This window comes from Schistocerca piceifrons, chromosome 8, assembly GCF_021461385.2.
Source record: "Schistocerca piceifrons isolate TAMUIC-IGC-003096 chromosome 8, iqSchPice1.1, whole genome shotgun sequence".
NCBI lineage: Eukaryota > Metazoa > Arthropoda > Insecta > Orthoptera > Acrididae > Schistocerca > Schistocerca piceifrons.
This window is the reverse complement of record NC_060145.1, coordinates 460,515,540-460,536,435: the sequence shown is the minus strand read 5'-3', so window position 1 is coordinate 460,536,435 and position 20,896 is coordinate 460,515,540. Positions and strand designations below refer to the sequence as shown.

The window sequence follows — 20,896 nt, the reverse complement described above, 5'->3', positions numbered from 1 at the left end:
CTGAACCCGACACAGCACATGCGGCTTTTCGCGGATAATGCTGTAGTATACAGAGAAGTTGCAGCATTAGAAAATGGCAGCGAAATGCAGGAAGATCTGCAGCGGATAGGCACTTGGAGCAGGGAGTGGCAACTGACCCTTAACATAGACTAATGTAATGTATTGCGAATACATAGAAAGAAGGATCCTTTATTGTATGATTATATGATAGCAGAACAAACACTGGTAGCAGTTACTTCTGTAAAATATCTGGGAGTATGCGTACGGAACGCTTTGAAGTGGAATGATCACATAAAATTAATTGTTGGTATGGCGGGTGCCAGGTTGAGATTAATTGGGAGAGTCCTTAGAAAATGTGGTCCATCAACAAAGGAGGTGGCTTACAAAACACTCGTTCGACCTATACTTGAGTATTGCTCATCAGTGTGGGATCCGTACCAGGTCGGGTTGACAGAGGAGATAGAGAAGGTCCAAAGAAGAGCGGCGCGTTTCGTCACAGGGTTATTTGGTAAGCGTGATAGCGTTACGGAGATGTTTAGCAAACTCAAGTGGCAGACTCTGCAAGAGAGGCGCTCTGCATCGCGGTGTAGCTTGCTGTCCAGGTTTCGAGAGGGTGCGTTTCTGGATGAGGTATCGAATATATTGCTTCCTCCTACTTATACCTCCCGAGGAGATCACGAATGTAAAATTAGAGACATTCGAGCGCGCACGGAGGCTTTCCGGTAGTCGTTCTTCCCTCGAACCATACGCAACTGGAACAGGAAAGGGAGGTAATGACAGTGGCACGTAAAGTGCCCTCCGCCACACACTGTTGGGTGGCTTGCGGAATATAAATGTAGATGTAGATGTAGCACACCTGGGACGCTCTCGGCCGCGAGCTCCGCCCCCAAACACCACCTACCCGTCAGTTACCTCAATTGCGTGGCCTGTGCGTAGGCAGCTGGAGCCACACACTTCCGGAACACTACCAAGAACTTGTCGGGTCCATGGCACGCAAAATCGCTGCTGTACTGAGTGGCTGTATTGAGCTGATCGACACGCTATTAAGCAGGTTGTCGTTACATTGTCTCTCATGAGCGTAGCCGTGCTTGCACACAGTGTATGTCTCCACTCAAGAGCTCCATTCCTCCTCCCGCATTTTAGCGGTATACCAGCACCTGTCTCAATCCGATTGCTCGTATCGGCCTTCCATAATTCCAGATTCACGTTTAGTGTTGCAAGAGCTGTTCTGCCGGGCGGAAGAAATTCTGGCACTGCGGTCGTACCGTTTGGCTCCCCTCCAAAGGCAGGTACGAAGCAACCGAATTGTTGTGCTCCCGGAACGTTTAACGGAAAAGCGAATTTCCGCAGTGCTGCACCTACTCTCCGAAATAGCGGAACAACGTACAAAAATAAACGTGTTACTGGCGAATTGCATTTATTATCTGTGTCTCTGGCAGAGCAGACCGCTTACTTTAGCTATTGATGCAAATGCGAACCAGACACACACATTAAATTTAGCTTTTATTCATTTACAATCTCCAGAAGCGATGGATACCGAAAACGCTCAACGTGTACGTTTGCGTATATAAAACCACTGTGAAGTGCATGGCAGACAGTACTTACCATTATAGCATAATACCGGGTGATCCAAAAGTCAGTATAAATTTGAAAACTCAAGAAACCACGGAATAATGTAGATAGAGAGGTAAAACTTGACACACATGCTTGGAATTACATAGGGTTTTGTTAGAAAAAAAGAAAAAAGTTCACAAAATTTCCGACAGATGGCGCTGGACAGCAAAACGTCAGTGACTGCGCATTACAATCGTGTATAAAAGGAGCTGTAATGAGAGAGAGAATCAGATGCGCCAGCAGTCGCAGCATGTTGACGTTACCTGAAAAGGCGCTTTTAGTGAAGCTGTATTATCAGAATGGGGAATGTGCTAGTTCAGCGTTACGATCCTATCGCCATAGGAAGGGGATTAAAACGGGTAAAGGTCCGTTGACAAATGCAGCTGTGGCGAGAATGATTTCAAAGTTCGAAGCCACGGGTTGTTTACACGATAGATCCCGTATTGGCAGACCGAGCACAATGCGTAATGCTGCTGAGACAGTTCAGGAAGAAATGGAAACTTAGCGGGTTCGTCTATGCACGGGGAAGTCAGCGCTCGTGCAGTCGTACGTCGCACCGGCATGCCATACACTACTGTTTGGTTGGCACTTAGGCGTACCCTCCGATGCTATCCGTACAAAATCCATCAGCACCATGAACTATTACCTGGCGATCAAGTAAGCGGAGGGCATTTTCGGTGTGGGAGTTTCAAAAGATGGCGGAAGATGACGATTGGTTGAGAAAAGTGTTGTGGATCGACAAAGCTCATTTGACGCTCCGAGGGTCTGTCAACGCCAACAACTGCAGAATTTGGGCTACCGAAAATCTTAGAACTGTCGTGGAAACTCCATTGCACGACGAGAAAGTGGCGGTATGGGTTGGATTTACCACATCTACTGTTATCGGGCCTTTTTTCTTCGAGGAAATGCGTGATTCTGGTTTTGTAACTGCTACCGTGACGGGTGAGTGGTACGCCGATGTGTTACAGAATCTCATCATCCCCAGCCTGGCTGATAAACACCTGCTGGAACGTACGATGTTTATGCAGGATGGTGCTCCACCCCATATTGCTAGACGTGTGAAAGATCTCTTGCTCTCGTCGTTTGGCGATGATCGTGCGCCTTGGGGTTGCCTGAAGTCGCAAGTGTATCGTGATCGACCGACATCTGTAGGGATGCTGAAAGACAACATCCGACGCCAATGCCTCACCATAACTCCGGACATGCTTTACAGTGCTGTTTACGACATTATTGCTCGACTATAGCTATTGTTGAGGAATGATGGTGGAAATATTGAGCATTTCCTGTAAAGAACATCATCTTTGCTTTGTCTTACTTTGTTATGCTAATTATTGCTGTTCTGATCATATGAAGCGCCATCTGTCGTACATTTTTTGTACCTTTGTATTTTTTTGGTTCTAATAAAACCCCATGTCATTCCAAGCATGTGTGTCAATTTGTACCTCTCTATCTCCATTATTTCGTGATTTATTCAGTTTTCAAATTTATACTGACTTTTTGACCACCCGGTATACTGTATGATAAAATTTCTTTTCGTTCTAACCACGTATGAAGCGCGGAAAAAGTCACTGCTTAAACGACTCCCTGCGCGCTACGATTAGACGAATGTTATCTTCTTTTGCGCTCCCTCCGGGAGGGATACGTGTCGGGTCGCAGAACACCTGCAGCTTCTTCTCGTAGTATTTGTACTCGAAACTTTGGAACTAAGCTGTCGTGATCATCAGGGCGCCTCAAAATAATGTATACTCTCTTTCAAACTGAATATCTCTTTAATTAAAGGACACAGAAATACAATTTTTGCCGGTAATAATTCAAAAGGCGGTGAAAAACGTTCTTTTGTTTCGGGATTGTAAACAAACGTGGTGTTATTGGTGGATCAACGGAAGTGTGTGCTAAAATGTTACTGGAAAACGGAGGATGTGGAAAGGGTACTACGACGTTGATGATTACAATCTGGTACGCCACCACCGACAAGGGTAACGATTACAAGAACCCCAGATATGCTTGGTGCTGAAGGAACGGTGCAGGATATGATGCTGATGCATTCATCCAGGCATACACACACCCCCCGAAGAAATCTGTGAGGAAATGCTCTCGTGAGTCTGGGATCTGCAAAAGCAGTGTTCATAGAATTTTGTGGAAGTCTTAAATTGCACGACTTCTCCATCCTCTTGAAGAGGATGATGCCCGATAGATGAAGTGAATTTTGTAACCGGTGGGAAGAAGAGCGACATTTCCAAGATCTTATTCTTTGGTCGGATGAAGAGACCTTTAAATTTAATGGAACAATTAACCCCCATAATTGCGTGTGCTGGGCCAGTGAGAATCCGTACGTAACCGAAGACAAGTATTTTAATCTACCAGGAGTATCAGTCGGGTGTGATCCGACCTCTATAGGTTTGATTGGGCCGTATTTCTTTGAAAACACTGTCAGAGGTGTTGCGTATGATAAATCCAGTTCTTAACAACAGTGTTGAAAATGAAGATTAGTACTTTCAACAGCATGTGGTGCACCTCACTTTCACATCGATAAGAAGGCATTTCTCAGTCATATATTCCATGCCTTATGGGACAGCAGGGAGAGTGGAGTTTCTAGCTCGATCTCCTGATTTAACTCCTCCAGACTTCTACCTGTGGGCACAAATGGATTGTGGAGTAGTCTTCCCACTGCAACATCACATACACTGCATGATTTTAAAGAGCAAATTGAGCTAGCCTGTGATGCTATTCCATTAGGAACAATACAGTTGGCATGTCACTCTGATCTAAGTTCTTGTCAATGGTGTACTGCGGTGGAAGGAGGCCATTTTGAACATTTCCCATCCTTAGCTGGATCTTATGATACACCAAAAACTTTGTACTGTATTTCTATCTCTTTGAATTAAAGAGATATTTAGTTTCAAAGAGTGTATACATTACTTTGGGACACCCTGTAGTTTGCGTTTATTTTCAAGCGTCTGCCGATTCATTTTTTTCCCACTCTCACGTGAGTCTAACAAACGCCCGGCGATACCAGCTGCCCTTCCTTGCATTGGTTCAGTATGCCTTTAGAGTTCCATCTGGTATCTGTATCATACACTTTGAAAAGCGCCTGTGCAATTACAAGTTCATTTTCCGCAAAATTTGCTTTCTGAACTCGCGGATTAACTTTGCAGTTTTCTACAAGAACACTCTTTGCTCCGCTCCGATTAGTGGAGCCGAACTATTTGGGTTATCTCTCTGTGGCACCCCAGAGGACTGTTTATAAGTTCTTATATCGTTAGTGTACTGCTGAGGCATTCAGCCAATGGGCAACGTTCGCGGTTGTCCAACCATGCGGCCGAGTAAATTCGAATGTGCAATCGACATTCTGTTTGCTAATTCAAGCTTGCTGATTTCTCCTTGGTCGGCGTGACGTATTACTGAGTCATGCAGTGTTGCTGATTTTGTGTGAGATGTTTGAAATTGCTTGCCGCAATGGTTCATGGGTGACGTATAAGTTATTCCAGACCCGTGATCTAAATATTCACCAAGTCTTTTGCAAACTTCTGCGCGCAGAACTTGCGGCGCATTATAACGTGAAAAGGTGCTCGTGGCTGTGGTGACACACTGACTGATAGATAAATTGTCTTCCGTAAACTGGACGCTGATTCATATTAACGAGTAATACCGTAAAACTCCTCAGCTATATGACAGGCTGCCAACTATGTGACGCTCATACTTTCTGACACACAGAGGTCTCTAGCAGCTGTGGTGGTCAAGTTAAAATTTTGGAGAAAATCCATGAATCAGCAGCACTGGCCTGGGGGAGGTGAAATGGACTCCACGTGGTATCTGCCTTAACTAAAAGTTTCTACATGTTTACAAGATTCGCTGTTTGTTCTCTGTGTGCTAACGTGATTGATGTAATCCACTCTTACTTCACTGTGTCCATTGTCCCAATCAACCTGGTAAGTCTCTAATGTTCATATCAGTAACATGAGCTACTCCACTACAAAATGTGATATTTCGCAATTTGAACTGTTTGTTCATACACGTTTTGTGACCGTTTGTATGAAACATTAGAAGTTACGTACCCAATAATGTGACACTATCTCTTCTTTCTCGATTTTTCCAATTCGACGACATTTCAGTGAGGTATTTTCGTGTTCATTATTAGACAAATGGCTTCTGGTTCAGTACCGTGTAGAAAAAAAGGTGGCTAGTCATCAGTATACAAATAACTGAATGAAATTGCTGGAATAGACCTTGGATTGCGTGGAGAACAGAAGCACCAAAGCTCGTTAGGTTATTGAAAAACATGGTATACACTGACTAGAGAGGAGAAACACCAGTATGAGCCATGACCAAAGCAGGAAAATTCTGGTTCACGTGCCTCTGAGCACTATGGGACTATGGGCTGAACATGTAAGGTCATCAGTCCCCTAGAACTTAGCACTACTTAAATACTAACTAACCTAAGGACATCACACACATCCATGCCCGAGGCAGGGTTCTAACCTGAGACCGTAGCGGTCGCCCGGTTCCAGACTGAAGCGCCTAGAACCGCTCGGCCACAAAGGCCGGCCAAAAATTTGGACGTGGGCCAATCCTCCTGTTGTTGTGTGGTATAAGGCACACCGAACTGTTTCCGTAGTGTATCCACCATGAGAGATCACCCCAGGTGTCTCTATTGCTGACGTGGAGCAGTGAATTCGTTGTTCGATTCCCTTTTCTTTATATGTGCGCGCGCTCGTGTGTGTTTGTGTGTGTGTGTGTGTGTGTGTGTGTGTGTGTGTGTGTGTGTAGATGCATGAGCGTGTGTTCTTTTTTATGCCAACAAAAAAAATTTTTTTTTATTTCTATCCAAAAATATATTCTTTTAATGGAATTTTCAGATTCCAATAAAGGTACCAGAATAATGTGAGATGTGCGCTGTGGAAGAGGTTTTTCAAACAAAATGAATAGTGTCACACAGTTCGGCAAATTTGACGGAATTCGGAAGAAGAAATGGATAACTGCGTTGAATAAATTCTTTAGCATTTCACCGAAAATATTAAGGAAGTCACATTTAAAAAACGTCAAAAGTGTCACAAAGTCAGGGAATTCTACGGTACCTCTCGAATCTCTGCATTACATGTTCAGTCCTATCAACCTCTCGTGAAATATAAAATTCAGATGGCTCTGAGCACTATGGGACTTAACATGTTAGGTCATCAGTCCCCTACAACTTAGAACTACTTAAACCTAACTAACCTAAGGACATCACACACATCCATGCACGAGGCAGGATTCGAGCCTGCGACCGTAGAAGTCCCGCGGTCACGGACTGCAGCGCCTAGAACCACACGGCCGGATCGTGAAATATAAATTGTTGGTTATCTTTTTGGAAGACGTATTCGAAAGCACGTCATTTCGTAGCTTTTTCTAGAATTTCAGTTCATGTTATGCATACTGAAAATCCCTGCGGTCTTTGTGACTAGAGCGTACAGTTCTGAGGACAACACGTTAACTTTTTGTACATCTCAGCCTTGCTTCCAAAGCATCTGTCGTGGTGGCGTAAATGAAAGACGCCTGAGAAACATCTCCTGTACTTTAAGACAGGCATCCCAACTTACTCGGTAAGTAATGGCTCTGAGAACTATGGGACTTAACATCTGAGGTCATCAGTCCCCTAGAACTTAGGACTAGTTAAACCTAACTAACCTAAGGACATCACACACATCCACGCCCGCGGCAGGATTCGAACCTGCGACCGTAGCTGTCACGCGGTCCCAGACTGAAGCGCCTAGAACGGCTCGGCCACAGTAAATAATGAAGCAGATGTTATTAAGGTTCACACACTAATGAAGCCTGAAATAATCTGTTTGATGAGTAAAATCAAAGTCAGGAGGATATTGGCGATATAAATAAGGAATTAAAACAATAATTCCTCATAAGAAATAGTGGAGTTGAAGCTGATTCATAATTAATGTGAAGAAGTTCAAAGACTTTATATAGACGCTTCTCAGCAAAGTCAGAAAGGAAAATTCGAACCATCTGCAGTGAAAATTTGAATATATGGAGTCTGACAACAGAAGTATAAAACTGCTCTCTACACTTGAATAACAGCAACTACACAATTTCTATTCTATTTTTAACTACCGAACACGTGATTAGTCGCTACGAGATGTGTGATAGAAAATTATCAAAGACATGTTTAATGGTTCACATAAAACTGAAATCATGTCCTGGTGGTTTACCCCTTTCTTAACATTTTTTAATCTGTAGTCCATGTTAAAGTGTAGTGCCCCATATCTCTGCAACTGACAGCCCCATCTCAGATATTCTCGTGTGGGACTTCAAAAAACGTAAAGTGCTAGAACGTTCAATGACTTCGAAAGTAAAACTTTATCAACCGATCTGAGTAAAAACCTTGAGAGGTTTTCGTAGTATGTAAAATCAGTAAGTAGGTCAAAAATCATCAATTCGTACACTCAGAGACCATACTGGCCGAAATCCTGAATTAAGTCTTCTAAATTGTTTCACCGCGGAAGATCGTAACACGGCCCTCCTTTCAATCGTCGTAAGAACGTCGAAATAGCAGATATTGAGATAAGCGACACGAAATAGAAAAACAGCTACAATCGCTTAATAGGAGAAGATGAGAAACCTGAAAGATTATGCGAAGGAACTTGTTGCCCGTCTTGCAGCAATTTATCGTGGATCACGTGAGCAATGAAGGGTACCTAGCGATTGGCAGAAACCGCAGGCCATTCCTGTTTTTAAGAAGGGCCGTAGGAAAGGGCAAACAATTATAGACCTATATCGTTGATGCCAATCTGTTCTAGAATTATGGAACACGTTTTTGGAGAATGAAAATCTCCTATATAAGTATCAACATGGGTCCGGGATACAGAGGTCCTGCGAAACTCAGCTCGCTCTGTTCCTCCACGAGGTCCACAGTGCCCTCGACACGGCGCCCAGGTTGACGCCGTGTTCCTTGACTTCAGAAAGGCATTTGACACCGTCCGTACTGCTGTTTAGTGACAAAAAAGACGACCTGATTGAATATCGAAGTAGATTTGAGACTAGATTCAAGACTTCCTTGCAGATAGAACTCAAGACGTTGCTTTAACGGAGCATAATCGACAGATGTAAAGGTAATTTCTGGAGAACTCCAAGGAAGTGTGATTGGAGCGATACTCTTTACAATATATATAAACAATCTGGTAGAAAGGGTCGGATGCTCTTTAAGACTGTTCGCAGATGATGCGGTTGTCACAACTAAAGTGGAATGACCACGCATAAAAAAATAGGAGGAAAAGCAGACGACACACTCAAATGGTTCAAATGGCTGTAAGCACTGTGGGACTTAACATCTGAGGTCATCAGACCCCTAGACTTAGAACTACTTAAACCTAACTAACCTAAGGACATCACACACATGCATGCCCGAGGCAGGATTCGACCCTGCGACCGTAGCAGCAGCTCGGTTCCGGACTGAAGCGACTAGATCCGCTCGGCCACAGCGGCCGGCTGACACAATCAGATTCATAGGAAGAACCTGAAGGAAATTTAACTGATCCACGAAGGAACTGGGTTCTAAGGTGCTTGTTCGATCGATTCTTGAGTACTGTTTATCTAACTCGGATGCCTACGACGTAAGACTGATAGAAGAGACAGAGAAGATCTAACAAAGAGTGGCGAGTTTCGACACGGGATCGTTTAGCCGTCGCGAGATCGTGGCGGAGATGCTAAACAAACTCCACTGGCAGACGTTACAGGAGGGGGGGGGGGGGCTTGTGCATCACCGGAGAGATTTTCTATTGGGATTTCGAGAGAGCACTTTTCGGCAATACTCGGACTACATATCACCCCCCCCCCCTCCCCCGACCCCCCCCCCCCCCCTCACTCACACACACACACACACACATTCATCTCTTGTAATGACCACAAAAACAAAATTCGAGAAATTAAAGCCAATAGAGAGGCTTACCGACAATCATTCCTCCCATGCGCTCTTCGTGTGTGGAACAGGGTTGGAAGGCTCAATTAGTGGTACAAAAGTATCCTCCGCCAAACATCATTAGGTTGTTTGCGGAATATGATATAGATGAACAAGGTCTTTAAAGTGTAACAATCATGAAAGCATCGCTTGCACCTACCGAGAAGTTGAAAGACAAAATATTTTGCAGCCAGTAATAATCTAATTAATGGCACGTAAAGTTTGCAGGTTTTCAGTATTGCGTACATGCATGAAACTTACATGTACGTTGTGAAATCATCTTTTGCACTGAAATAGTAGTAAGCAACGGGAGAATGTTAGTAAGGAAGCGAAACAAAGGAAGTGGAAAGAAGACATGTCGTTTTTGTGGTCTTCAGTCCGAAGACTAGTTTATTGCGGCTCTCCAAGCTACTCCATCCTTTACAAGCCTCTCCATCTCTCAGCAGCTACTGCAACCTATATCCATCAGAACCTGCTTACTGCAGGTTGCTGTGAGTCAAATGTGGTCTAAGAAAGGTCTTGCAAAATCCAAATGAAGGTTGGACCAAGGACTAAAAGGATCTTGCCAAGGAACGAAATGGTATGGAGGTATACCATATGAGTAAAAGCAGTGTCCATGCCGTTCCAACAGACATGGTGGTGGGCCAGATGTTTAGTGAGTGCAACACCCCAACGCCTGGCATGGAGAAGTGACAAAACACACTCCTGGAGAGGTTCACCTCGATGCAGCCATTTTATCCTTGGAACAGCAGCACGGCATTAAGTCTTCAGAGCTCATTGCAACAGTGCCAGTAGGCCTGGACTTCCAGCTGCCGGATTTGTTGTCTAGAAACCAACAGCGATATACCAGGCAGAGATCGTTGCTGAAGGCTGGGTCGTCCATGGTGTGGCGTGCGATGAATTTAACATCCAGTGAGAGGTTCGCTACTGCCTCTTCCTTGGCAATGTCCAGGTGGAAACACATTTTGGGATCCTTGTCAGACCCCAGCCCTTTGCATGTTGTATGGTGGAGTGTACTGAATATCATAATTATAACTGGACAAGGACAGAACCCACCACTGGTTGTGCCACAAATTCCTGTTCTCCCCAGTTCTATCCAGTACCTCCTCATTAGTTACGTGATCTACCCATCTAATCTTCAGCATTCTTCTGCAACACTACATTTCGAAAGTTTCTATTCTCTTCTTGTCTAAACCATTTATCGTCCATGTTTCACTTCCATACATGGCTACATTCAACACAAATATTTTCAGAAAGGACTTCCTGACATGTAAATCTATACTCGATGTTAACGAATTTCTCTTTTTCAGAAACGCTTTCCTTGCCATAGACAGTATACACTTTATATCCTCTTACTTCGACCACCATCAGTTATTTTGCTCCCCAAATAGCAAAACTCATCTCCTACTTTAACTTCATCTCTTGGTCTCAGTCTACAATTCCCACCCCCCCCCCCCCCTCCCCTGCCCCAATCCCTCCAATATTAATCTGGTGAACGATTATAGTAAGTTGAACCCCAACGTTCCTCTCTACCTTATGTGTACTGACAACGGTACGTGGAAAGTCATTGCTTACTAATATCAGAGCATGTCTGTCAGAATAAGAGAAATTAATGGGAAGTTTTCTGTGGCAGAACAGAGACAGAAATAATTGGTACGAACCTAGGGCGACCTCCTTGGCAGAGTGGGCGGGGCACTGCCGGTAGTGGTAGGCCAGCCAAACGACCCCGGCCACCAGCCAGATCAGCTCCAGGCACATGATTCCTGAAACACAAGACACGCCTCAGCTACATACACAAGCCACAACTCAGCAACAGGCACATGGATCCTGAAAAACAAGTCACACCTCTCCAACAGCCACACCATTCCTGCAACACAAGCCACATCTCAGCTACGTCAGGCACAAGACATTTCACAGCAGTAAGGACGAGAACACAATGTTGCACTAGCGGTGAAACACGTCTCAAGGCAGCGACTTCGAGGCACACGCCAGGTCATCACGGTCGTCACGCCAAGGAGCGATCCAAATAACGAAATTTTACTTACACTGAGGCGACAAAAGTCAAAGGATAGAAATATACATACACATATCAAGAAAGTTTGCATCACCCCGGTTCCCAGAACTCCTGAAGATGAGACGTTGACTGTGGATAGTGCATCACAGACACAGTCCCTCTGACTGTTCAGATATGTCACTAAACCCGCCCAAACGTGTAAACAACCATGCATGAGCAGCGCCTATTAGACGGAGGGACCGGCACCTGATCAGTTCCAGTCATTCCACCAGGAAGGAGGTACACGGCTCGTGTTGTCTGTAGTTCAACCATGCCTAGACGGTCAATACCGCGGTTCTATCGCGTCCACATTGTTACTTTGTGCCAGGAAGGGCTCTCAACAAGGGAGCAGTCCATGCGTCTCGGAGTGAAACAAAACGATGTTCGGACATGGAGGAGATACAGAGATACAGGAACTGTCGATGACATGCCTCGCTCAGGCCGCCCAAGGGCTGCTACTGCAGTGGGTCACTGCTACCTACGGATTATGGCACGGAGGAACCCTGACAGCAACGCCACCATGTTGAATAATGCTTTTCGTACAGCCACAGGACGTCGTGTTACGACTCAAACTGTGTGCAATAGGCTACATGATGCGCAACTTCACTCCTGACATCCATAGCGAGGTCCATCTTTGCAACCACGACACCGTGCAGCGTGGTACAGATGGGCCCAACAACATGTCGAATGGACCGCTCAGGAGTGGTATCACGTTCTCTTCACCGATGAGAGTCGCATATGCCTGCAACCAGACAATCGTCGTGTTTGGAGGCAACGTGGTCAGGCTGAACGCCTTAGACGCACTGTCCAGCGAGTGTTTTGGGGTGGCATTATGTGGGGCCGACGTACGCCACTGGTGGTCATAGAAGGCGCCGTAATGGCTGTACGATACGTTAATGGCATCCTTAGACTGATAGTGCAACTATATCGGCAGCAGATTGGCGAGGCATTCGTCTTCATGGACGACAATTAGCTTCCCCATCGTGCACATCTTGTGAATGACTTCCTTCAAGATAACGACATCGCTCGACTAGAGTGGCCAGCATGTTCTCCAGCCATGAACCCTATCGCACATGCCTGGGATAGATTGAAAAGGGCTGTTTATGGACCACTGAGGGATCTACGTCGAATCGCCATTGAGGAGTGGGACAATCCGAACCAACAGTGCCTTGATGAACTTGTGGATAGTATGCCACAACGAATACAGGCATGCATCAATGCAAGACGACGTGGTACTGGGTATTAGAGGTACCGGTGTGGACAGCAATCTGAACCACAACCTCTTGAAGTTCTCGCTGTATGGCGCTACAACATACAATGTGTGGTTTTCATGAGCAATAAAAAGTGTGGAGATGATGTTTATGCTGATCTCTATTCCACTTTTGTGTACAGGTTCTGGAACTCTCGGAACCGACGTGATGCAAAACTTTTTTGATGTGTGTGTGTGTGTGTGTGTGTGTGTGTGTGTGTGTAGAGATGGTGGTAGCATCGCATGCACAACATATGATAGGGCACTACATTGGGGGAGCTTTCATTTGTACTCAGGTGACTGACGCGACAAGGTTTAACGACGTGATTGTGGCTGCACGACGGGAATTGACAGACTTTGAACACGAAATGGTAGTTGAAGCTAGACGGAAGAGGCGTTCCGTTCCGGAAATCATTAGGGAACTCAGTATTCCGAAGTCTACAGTGTCAAGAGTGTGCCGAGAATAGCAAATCTCTGGCACGACCTCTTACCAGGGTCAATGAAATGGGCGGTGGACTCCATCTAACGACTGAGAGCAGCAGCTTTTGCGTAGAGTTGTCAGTGCTAACAGACGAGCAATACGGCGTGAAATAACCGCACAAATCAATGTGGAACGTACGACGATCATATCTGCTACGTCAGAGCGGCGAAATTTTGCATTAATCGGCTATAGCACAGGACCACCGACGCGAGAGCTTTCGCTAACAGCATGATATCACCCGCAGCACTTCTTCTGTGCTCCTGACTGTATCAGTTGGATCCTAGATGACTGGAAACCTGCGGCCTGGTGAGATGAGTCCCGAATCCAGCTGGCAGAAGCTGGTGGCAGGTTCCGAGTGTGGCGCAGACCCCACGAAGCCGTGGATCCAAGTTGTCAGCTAGGCACTGGGAAAGCTGGTGGCGGCTCCATAATGGTGTGCGTTGTGTTTACGTGGAATGGACCGGGTTCTGTCATCCAACTGATCCGATTACTGACCACTTGCATCCAGTCATGCACTTCTTGTTCCCTAACAACGAAAGAATTTTCATGGATGACGATCTACCATGTCACCTAGTCACGATCCTTCGCAAGTTGTTTGAAGAACAGTCTGGACTATTAGAGCGAATAATTTGACCATCCTAATCGACCAACATGAATCCCATCGATTGTTTATGGGACATAATCGAGAGGTAAGTTCGTTCACGAAATCCTACACCGGCAACACTTTTACAGTTATGAGCAGCTTTAGAGGCACTACGGTTCAATATTTCTGCAGGGTTCTTCCAACGATTTGCTGAGTGCATGCCACATGCAGTTGTTGCGCTATGCCGGGCAAAAGGAGGTCCGACACGAAATTAGGTAAATTCTAGGCAAACAGTGCAACTGAGGCTGTTAGTTATTAAAATTAAAATTAATGTATCCAATGGGTTTTGTTAATTCAGTGTATTCTGTGAATACAGTACCTACGGTCGGTATTTCACATAATTATTGACCGAATTTATAAATTTAAAGTGTTGTCAAAATATACTCATCAACAGGTGTAATCTTACGTTGAGGGGGGTAGGACGTCAAATGGGCCGACTTAGAGCAGGAGAGGCATCAAAAAACATTTTAATTTCCAGTGTCTATACTTTTACAAATAAATTCATAAAAGTTTGTCAGCATCACCACGAAGGATTCAGGATTCACACTGATTGCAGTGGAACTTCGAAAACATGACAATTTTTTTTACACGTGAGATTTCATCATTTTTTTCACTTACTAATGGCTGCATTTGTTACTATGGGTACACTTTTCTTCATAAGTTAGAGAGATTCTTCGATGAATTTTTCACAGCATACATACCATACTTACAGGTGTATGAAACTCTAGAATTTATTTAATTTATGAAAAAACTAATGAGCTGCTATATTTTAAAGTTCTTGTTTCGAAAAATCACAAATTTTATAGTTAATTACCTCAATTTTTACCACAGTTTTTAATAGATTTGGAAAATTCTTGAGTTTCATACACCTTTAAATATAGTTTGTATGCTGTGCAAAATTCATCAAAGAATCTCTCTTACTTATGGAAAGAAGTGTACATATAGCAACAAATGCTGCCATTAGTAAGTAAAAAAAATGATGAACTTTCAGATTTAAAAAAAAAAATTACTTTGTTATGTTTTCTAACTTCCAATGCTATGAGTGTGAATTCTGAATCCTTCCTAGTCATGCTGACAAAGCTTTATGAATTTATTTGTAAAAGTATAGACAGTGGAAATTAAAATGTCCTGTGGTGCCTCTCCTGCTCCAAGTCGACCCGTTTGACGTCCTACCCCCTTTAAACGTTTAACAGAATAGGACAACTATTAATGTTAGAAGATGAGCATATGTGTTTGGGCCAGTATAACTCACGATTTGCAAACTACCCTGAGTTTATCCATCCAGTATTTCAGAATGAGAGCACCTGGCGACTTCCAACAAACTTTACACATAATTTCAAACATTTCCAACATTTTTCTGTGTGGACTTCACCCACAAAATAATGCACTGTATTATTGCTTACTAAAATTTCGCTTTGTATGCAGTAAGACATCAGCCTGACGTTTTAATTTATTACTTTTACGTTACTGGCTCAATTCACCTAAAGTTCCTGCAGAATAATGTCATTGTATGAAACGTACTCAATAGACATTACGTCATAAACACTGATTTGCTAGTAAAACTACCTTTTATTTAAATCTTATGGGACTCAACTGCTAAGGTCATTAGTCCCTAAGCTTACACACTATTTAACCTAAATAATCCTAAAGACAAACACACACACCTATGCCCGACGGAGGACTCGAACCTCCGCCGGGACCAGCCATACGGTCCATGACTCCAGCACCTTAGACCGCTCGGCTAATCCCGCGCGGCAACTAGCCATTCGTAAAACGGTTTTGGGGTAGACTTTTCATTAGTTCGTTGGTGAAAAATCCGAATCTAATAAAACTAACATAAAAGGATTTTGTGTCTTGAACCATAAAGATTTTAAGTGAATAATATAACTGCTTAATGTGAAACGCATAACACGTTTGCCCATGTGTAAGGTCGTCAAGCGTTTTGAACTATGCATGGGAGTACGATTCCGCAAGGGTTATCGGTAAATAAATATTACACTATAATAGTGATAATAATAATAATAATAATAATAATCTGTTTACATCAATGCTTAGTAGATCACTATAGCATAATATAAAAGAAGTTTTAGTTCAGAGAAAGACATCACTTGAAAATTTGAGAAATATTTGTAACATTTAATAATAACAGACGCAACTTTGACGTCGTCGTAATTTACACAATATAAAATCGGAGGATGCACTCACCAGTGTTTTACTTAGCCTGTGAACAGAGGTCTGCTGTCTACAGCTACGCAAACTGGTACATGGCGAGAATTGCTGTTTGTTTCCCTCCCTCCCTGCCTACGCTTGTCGATGGTCAGCCTTTCTGTTATTCTCTTGCAAACAAGGCATGGAAGTTGCTGTTGTTAATCATGTGTACGTTTCAATAAGCGCGAACTGCCCTGGAATTAGATAAAGGATCTGTGGTCACGAGGACTTGTCCAGCGCTACTAGACATCCGGAAAACCGCAGGAGTTACAACGCACACCACAGCGCCACGTTTGCCATAATCGATTGTCGTATCATCACAACTATAAAGAAAATTCAAGCTGATTTTCGTATTGGGTTTAACAAAGAGGGGCCGTGGTCTGGGTAAAACTCTGTCACACGCCCTTAGCACGCTCGAGGGCTAACCGGATTACCGAAAATGGCATCAGAAGATTCAAACCTGACAAAATTACGAAGAGAAGTTGACAAAGCAGAGCCGTGCCGCAGCTGGCTCTCTCTGAAGCGGATTCCAGTTGTTCTTTTCACAGGTGCAACACTGTGGTGGTTTTGCATGCTATAACCAGGAGGAAATTACAACACACTTTGGCTGTACTTTGGGTATAGTCTCTACCAACTATTCTATTTAAAATGTTTCGATTAATCTCTTGGATCTGAAGCACTGTGCTCGCGTTTGCATAAAATATGGTCAATGAGGTTCAAATCTGCAATCAGCATGCCACTCTTATAGCTAGTGTGTAGCCGAGGGTACTTCTGGTACCACTAAATGATTCCCCCCCCCCCCCCTTTCCCTGTTCCACTCGCGAAGAACGGCGCGTGAGAAGAACAACCATCGGTGGGACTCTGAATTAGCACCAATTTGTCGAATTTCTCATCTTAATGTTAAGAAAGGTGAAAAAATATTTTTGCTTAGCAAAAGTGACAGGACACAAACTACAGTGTGTTTATATAGTCAGCATCAAATATTCTCTGCTGACGAAGGAGGTGTGGAGAACAAGTGGAAAAAATTGATAACCATCGTTCAATATGGCTGAAATACGTATTTTCAGAGCAAAGTCTAAAGGCACATCTTAGACCTCCCAGACACAAACATACCTTCACGAGTTATTTCTCGAATTATCTGCTCGAAGTAGTTTACGGGTAAGACATTCAGAATAATGTCACATGAATCCGTGTTGTTTTATCGCATGAATTCCATACCTAGCATGTTGAAGCAACTCCTATTACAACAGCATACTCAGAAAAATTAGTGACGATATTCTGCAAGTTCTCTCTGAAGCGCCCTACTGCCACAGTTCATATTGCAAGCGTTTTACAGAAAGATCCGATTACCATTTTTCCCCGCCCTTTGATGCTTAACTTCACCCAGGTTGATTCACTTTCCGAATGCATGATAACCTCGCTAGATAATTTCGAATTATTTACTGCAATAAATGAGCCGCTACAATTGGCGACTAACCTATCCTTACGATACATATTCCAATCTGAACTTAGGATTTAGTTATTAGGCACTTTGCGTTTCAGCCAACTTTCTGTTCTTAATACTATCTGCGCATCAACCTTCAATACGCGACACTAATTCTGGAAGGTTACAGTGGATACTCCTGCAATTTACTAGAATCATATCAATATTTTCTACATCCGATAGGTGACGACGAGCATTCTCTGATAACATTGTGACGTATCTTCGATTTTGGAAGGCAATGAGCCCCTAATCCCAAACGGGGGGCAGGGGGGTGGGCGGGTTGCCCTAACGTTATAAACCTCCATGTGTAGCGGGTTGCCCTAACGTTATAAACCTCCATGTGTAGCGGGTTGTCCTAACGTTATAAACCTCCATGTGTACGCCGCACGCACTGTGCTATCCTTGTAACCGCTTCCTACTGGAGTGCACGCCTGACCTGATAACAGGAATGCTACAGCCCTCCGCTCGATAACCAAGGTCGAGCAAGTCGCATCCGATACCGTCTCAGAATCGTCTGAGTCTGTGATTTAGACCTTCCACTCTGCTCCAAACCAGAGGACCGCGATCAACGCTGGGTATGATGATACAAATAACGAACTTAGCCTGTAAGCCGCGTGCGGTGCTAGTTGCCTTCACCAAATCATCCATCCAACGAAAGCCGAGGATGGCCTCAGGACCCAAGCGGCAGGCATCATTCGTGCCGACATGTACCACCATTTGCAGCCGAAAACACCCAGTGCGCTCTATAGCTACGAGGCCCTCCAGGAACCATACTGAGTGCATACTGCCATTCTTTCGCGCTCTCCCTGATATTTACCTGGGTGTGTCCATTATAAGCCTAACGCTGGTGTTCCCAAATATTAGCATACCCATCCCTCGCACTTTTCCGGGCTGGGCAGGAAAATCTGTCGCTGGCCCAGCAGGAGAAGCATCCCATGTTGGCTCAGAAGTATTCTCAACACTGGGTAACACCTGGGACCTGATAGTAAGGTTCAAGGAACCGAGCTCCTGGCCCATTCCCTATTTCGCCTTGGGCCCAGCGATGCGGGAGTGCATACTGCCATTCTTTCGCGCTCTCCCTGATATTTACCTGGGTGTGTCCATTATAAGCCTAACGCTGGTGTTCCCAAATATTAGCATACCCATCCCTCGCACTTTTCCGGGCTGGGCAGGAAAATCTGTCGCTGGCCCAGCCACTGTCAGACACTCACTCTTGGCTGAAGATGGATTGGTCTGATTGTGTGTATCTGAAGACGCCGCGCGGGTCACCAGGGGATTCCAGCGGCACCAATGGCGTCGCAGGTCTCGTTACTGGCGTCCTGATATTGCGGCTTTGAGCATTGTTGTTGTTGTGGTCTTCAGTCCTGAGACTGGTTTGATGCAGCACTCCATGCTACTCTATCCTGTGCAAGCTTCTTCATCTCCCAGTACCTACTGCAACCCACATCCTTCTGAATCTGCTTAGTGTATTCATCTCGACCGTAGTCAACGCAACTTCCAGCTGTTTAGAGGCAGCAACCAATTCTTCTCGCCTGTGCTCGGAACATGCACAGCCCCTAGCCATATTGTACTGTGGAAATGAATAAGATCTCAAAAAATCCAGACAAACCAGTAGGCAGTAAGTCAGAAAGTACAAACAAATCCCACAAAACAGAAAATTACCCGACTGTGGCGCTACTGACATTGGAATGTATGCCAGCTATGAATGGGGAGAATAAACAATCACTAAAATCTGCTCTGAAGAGTTCTCATTGTGTATAAATTTAAGAGATTAAAGTAAACAGCATACAGGAGATTCTAAAGCTGCGTCAACTCACGAACCAGACGGTATGCTTCGATGCGCTACTGCTAGAGTAGAAGCTACGATAAAACTGAAGGATCTAAGAACTGTAACTCGCTCTTGAAACAACATCAAACGCCCGTTGCTATGCAAACAGCGATACTACGTACTACGTAGTTAATTAAACTGGGAACGTTGCTTGATAAATACACAAACATGCAAGAAAATTAGGAGTTTAAATTAATGAGCACATTCTAATTTTGCTTTCATGGTCTTATCGCGAGATAGACGTAGGGGGAAGCAATACATTAACTGACTCTTCTAAGACCATATGCTCTGAGAACAGCATAAACCGATCCGTGACGCAGCACACCCCTCGTGTAGCGTATGCCACTAGAGTTCACTGAGCATTTTCTTGACGCTTTCGCTTTTACTAAATGAACCTCAGACAAAACGCGCTGCTCTCCTTTGCATCTTTCCTATCTTCTCTATGATTACTATCTGGTATGGAACTCATACTGACAAGCCATACGCAAGTTTTCTCCGAACGAATGTTTTGGAAGCTACCTCGAATGTAGGTCATCTACACTTCCTAAGGATTATTGGAATGAATCTGTTTCGCATCTGACTAAACTGCGATTAGTTTCATGCACGAGTTCCACTTCGGACCGCCCCATTCGTATACTCCTAGATATTTCATTGGTGTTGTCTCTCTCCGTCTACTTATCCGCAATATGCTACATCTCTTTCCTTTGAGGGTCAACTGATAAACGGCGAACCTGTCCCGTTCTTCCTGCATTTCGTTACAATTCTGTAGCGTTGTGACTTCTCTCTACACAACAGCGTCACCTGCGAAAAGCCTTCTGAAAGTTGTGTTGTTATCTACCAAGTCATTAATATACTATGTGATCAAAAGTATCAGGCCACCAGGCTGAAAATGACTTACAAGTTCGTGGCGCCCTCCATCGGTAATGCTGGAATTCAGTATGGTGTTGGCCCACCCTTAGCCTTGATGACAGCTTCCACTCTCACAGGCATACGTACAGTCAGATGTTGGGAGGTTTCTTGTGGAATTACATCCCGTTCTTGATGGAGTGCTGCATTGAGGAGAGGTATCGATGTTGGTCGGAGAGGACTGGCACGAAGTCGGCGTTCCGAAACATCCCAAAGGTATTCTATAAGATTCAGGTCAGGACACTGTGCAGGCTAGTCCATTATTGGGATGTTATTGTCGTGTAACCACTCCGCATAAGGCCTTGCATTATGAACAAGTGCTCGATTGTGTTGAAAGAAGCAATCGCCCCATCCCCGAATTGCTCTTCAACAGTGGGAAGCAAGAAGGTCCTTAAAACATCAGTGTAGGCCTGTGCTGTGATAGTGCCACGCAAAACAACAAGGGGTGCAAGCTCCTTCCAAGAAAAACACGACCACACTATAACA

General features: G+C 44.4%; 1 protein-coding gene across 1 annotated transcript in view; it reads right to left on the bottom strand.

Annotated features, from left to right (window-relative positions):
• The window catches only part of LOC124712461 (diacylglycerol lipase-alpha), a 402,074-nt gene that overhangs the window by 333,993 nt on the left and 47,185 nt on the right, over nucleotides 1-20,896 (bottom strand). The window contains exon 3 of the mRNA XM_047242757.1: nucleotides 11,221-11,322. Coding sequence (XP_047098713.1) covers nucleotides 11,221-11,322 — 102 coding nt within the window. The remainder of the gene's footprint in view (nucleotides 1-11,220; nucleotides 11,323-20,896) is intronic.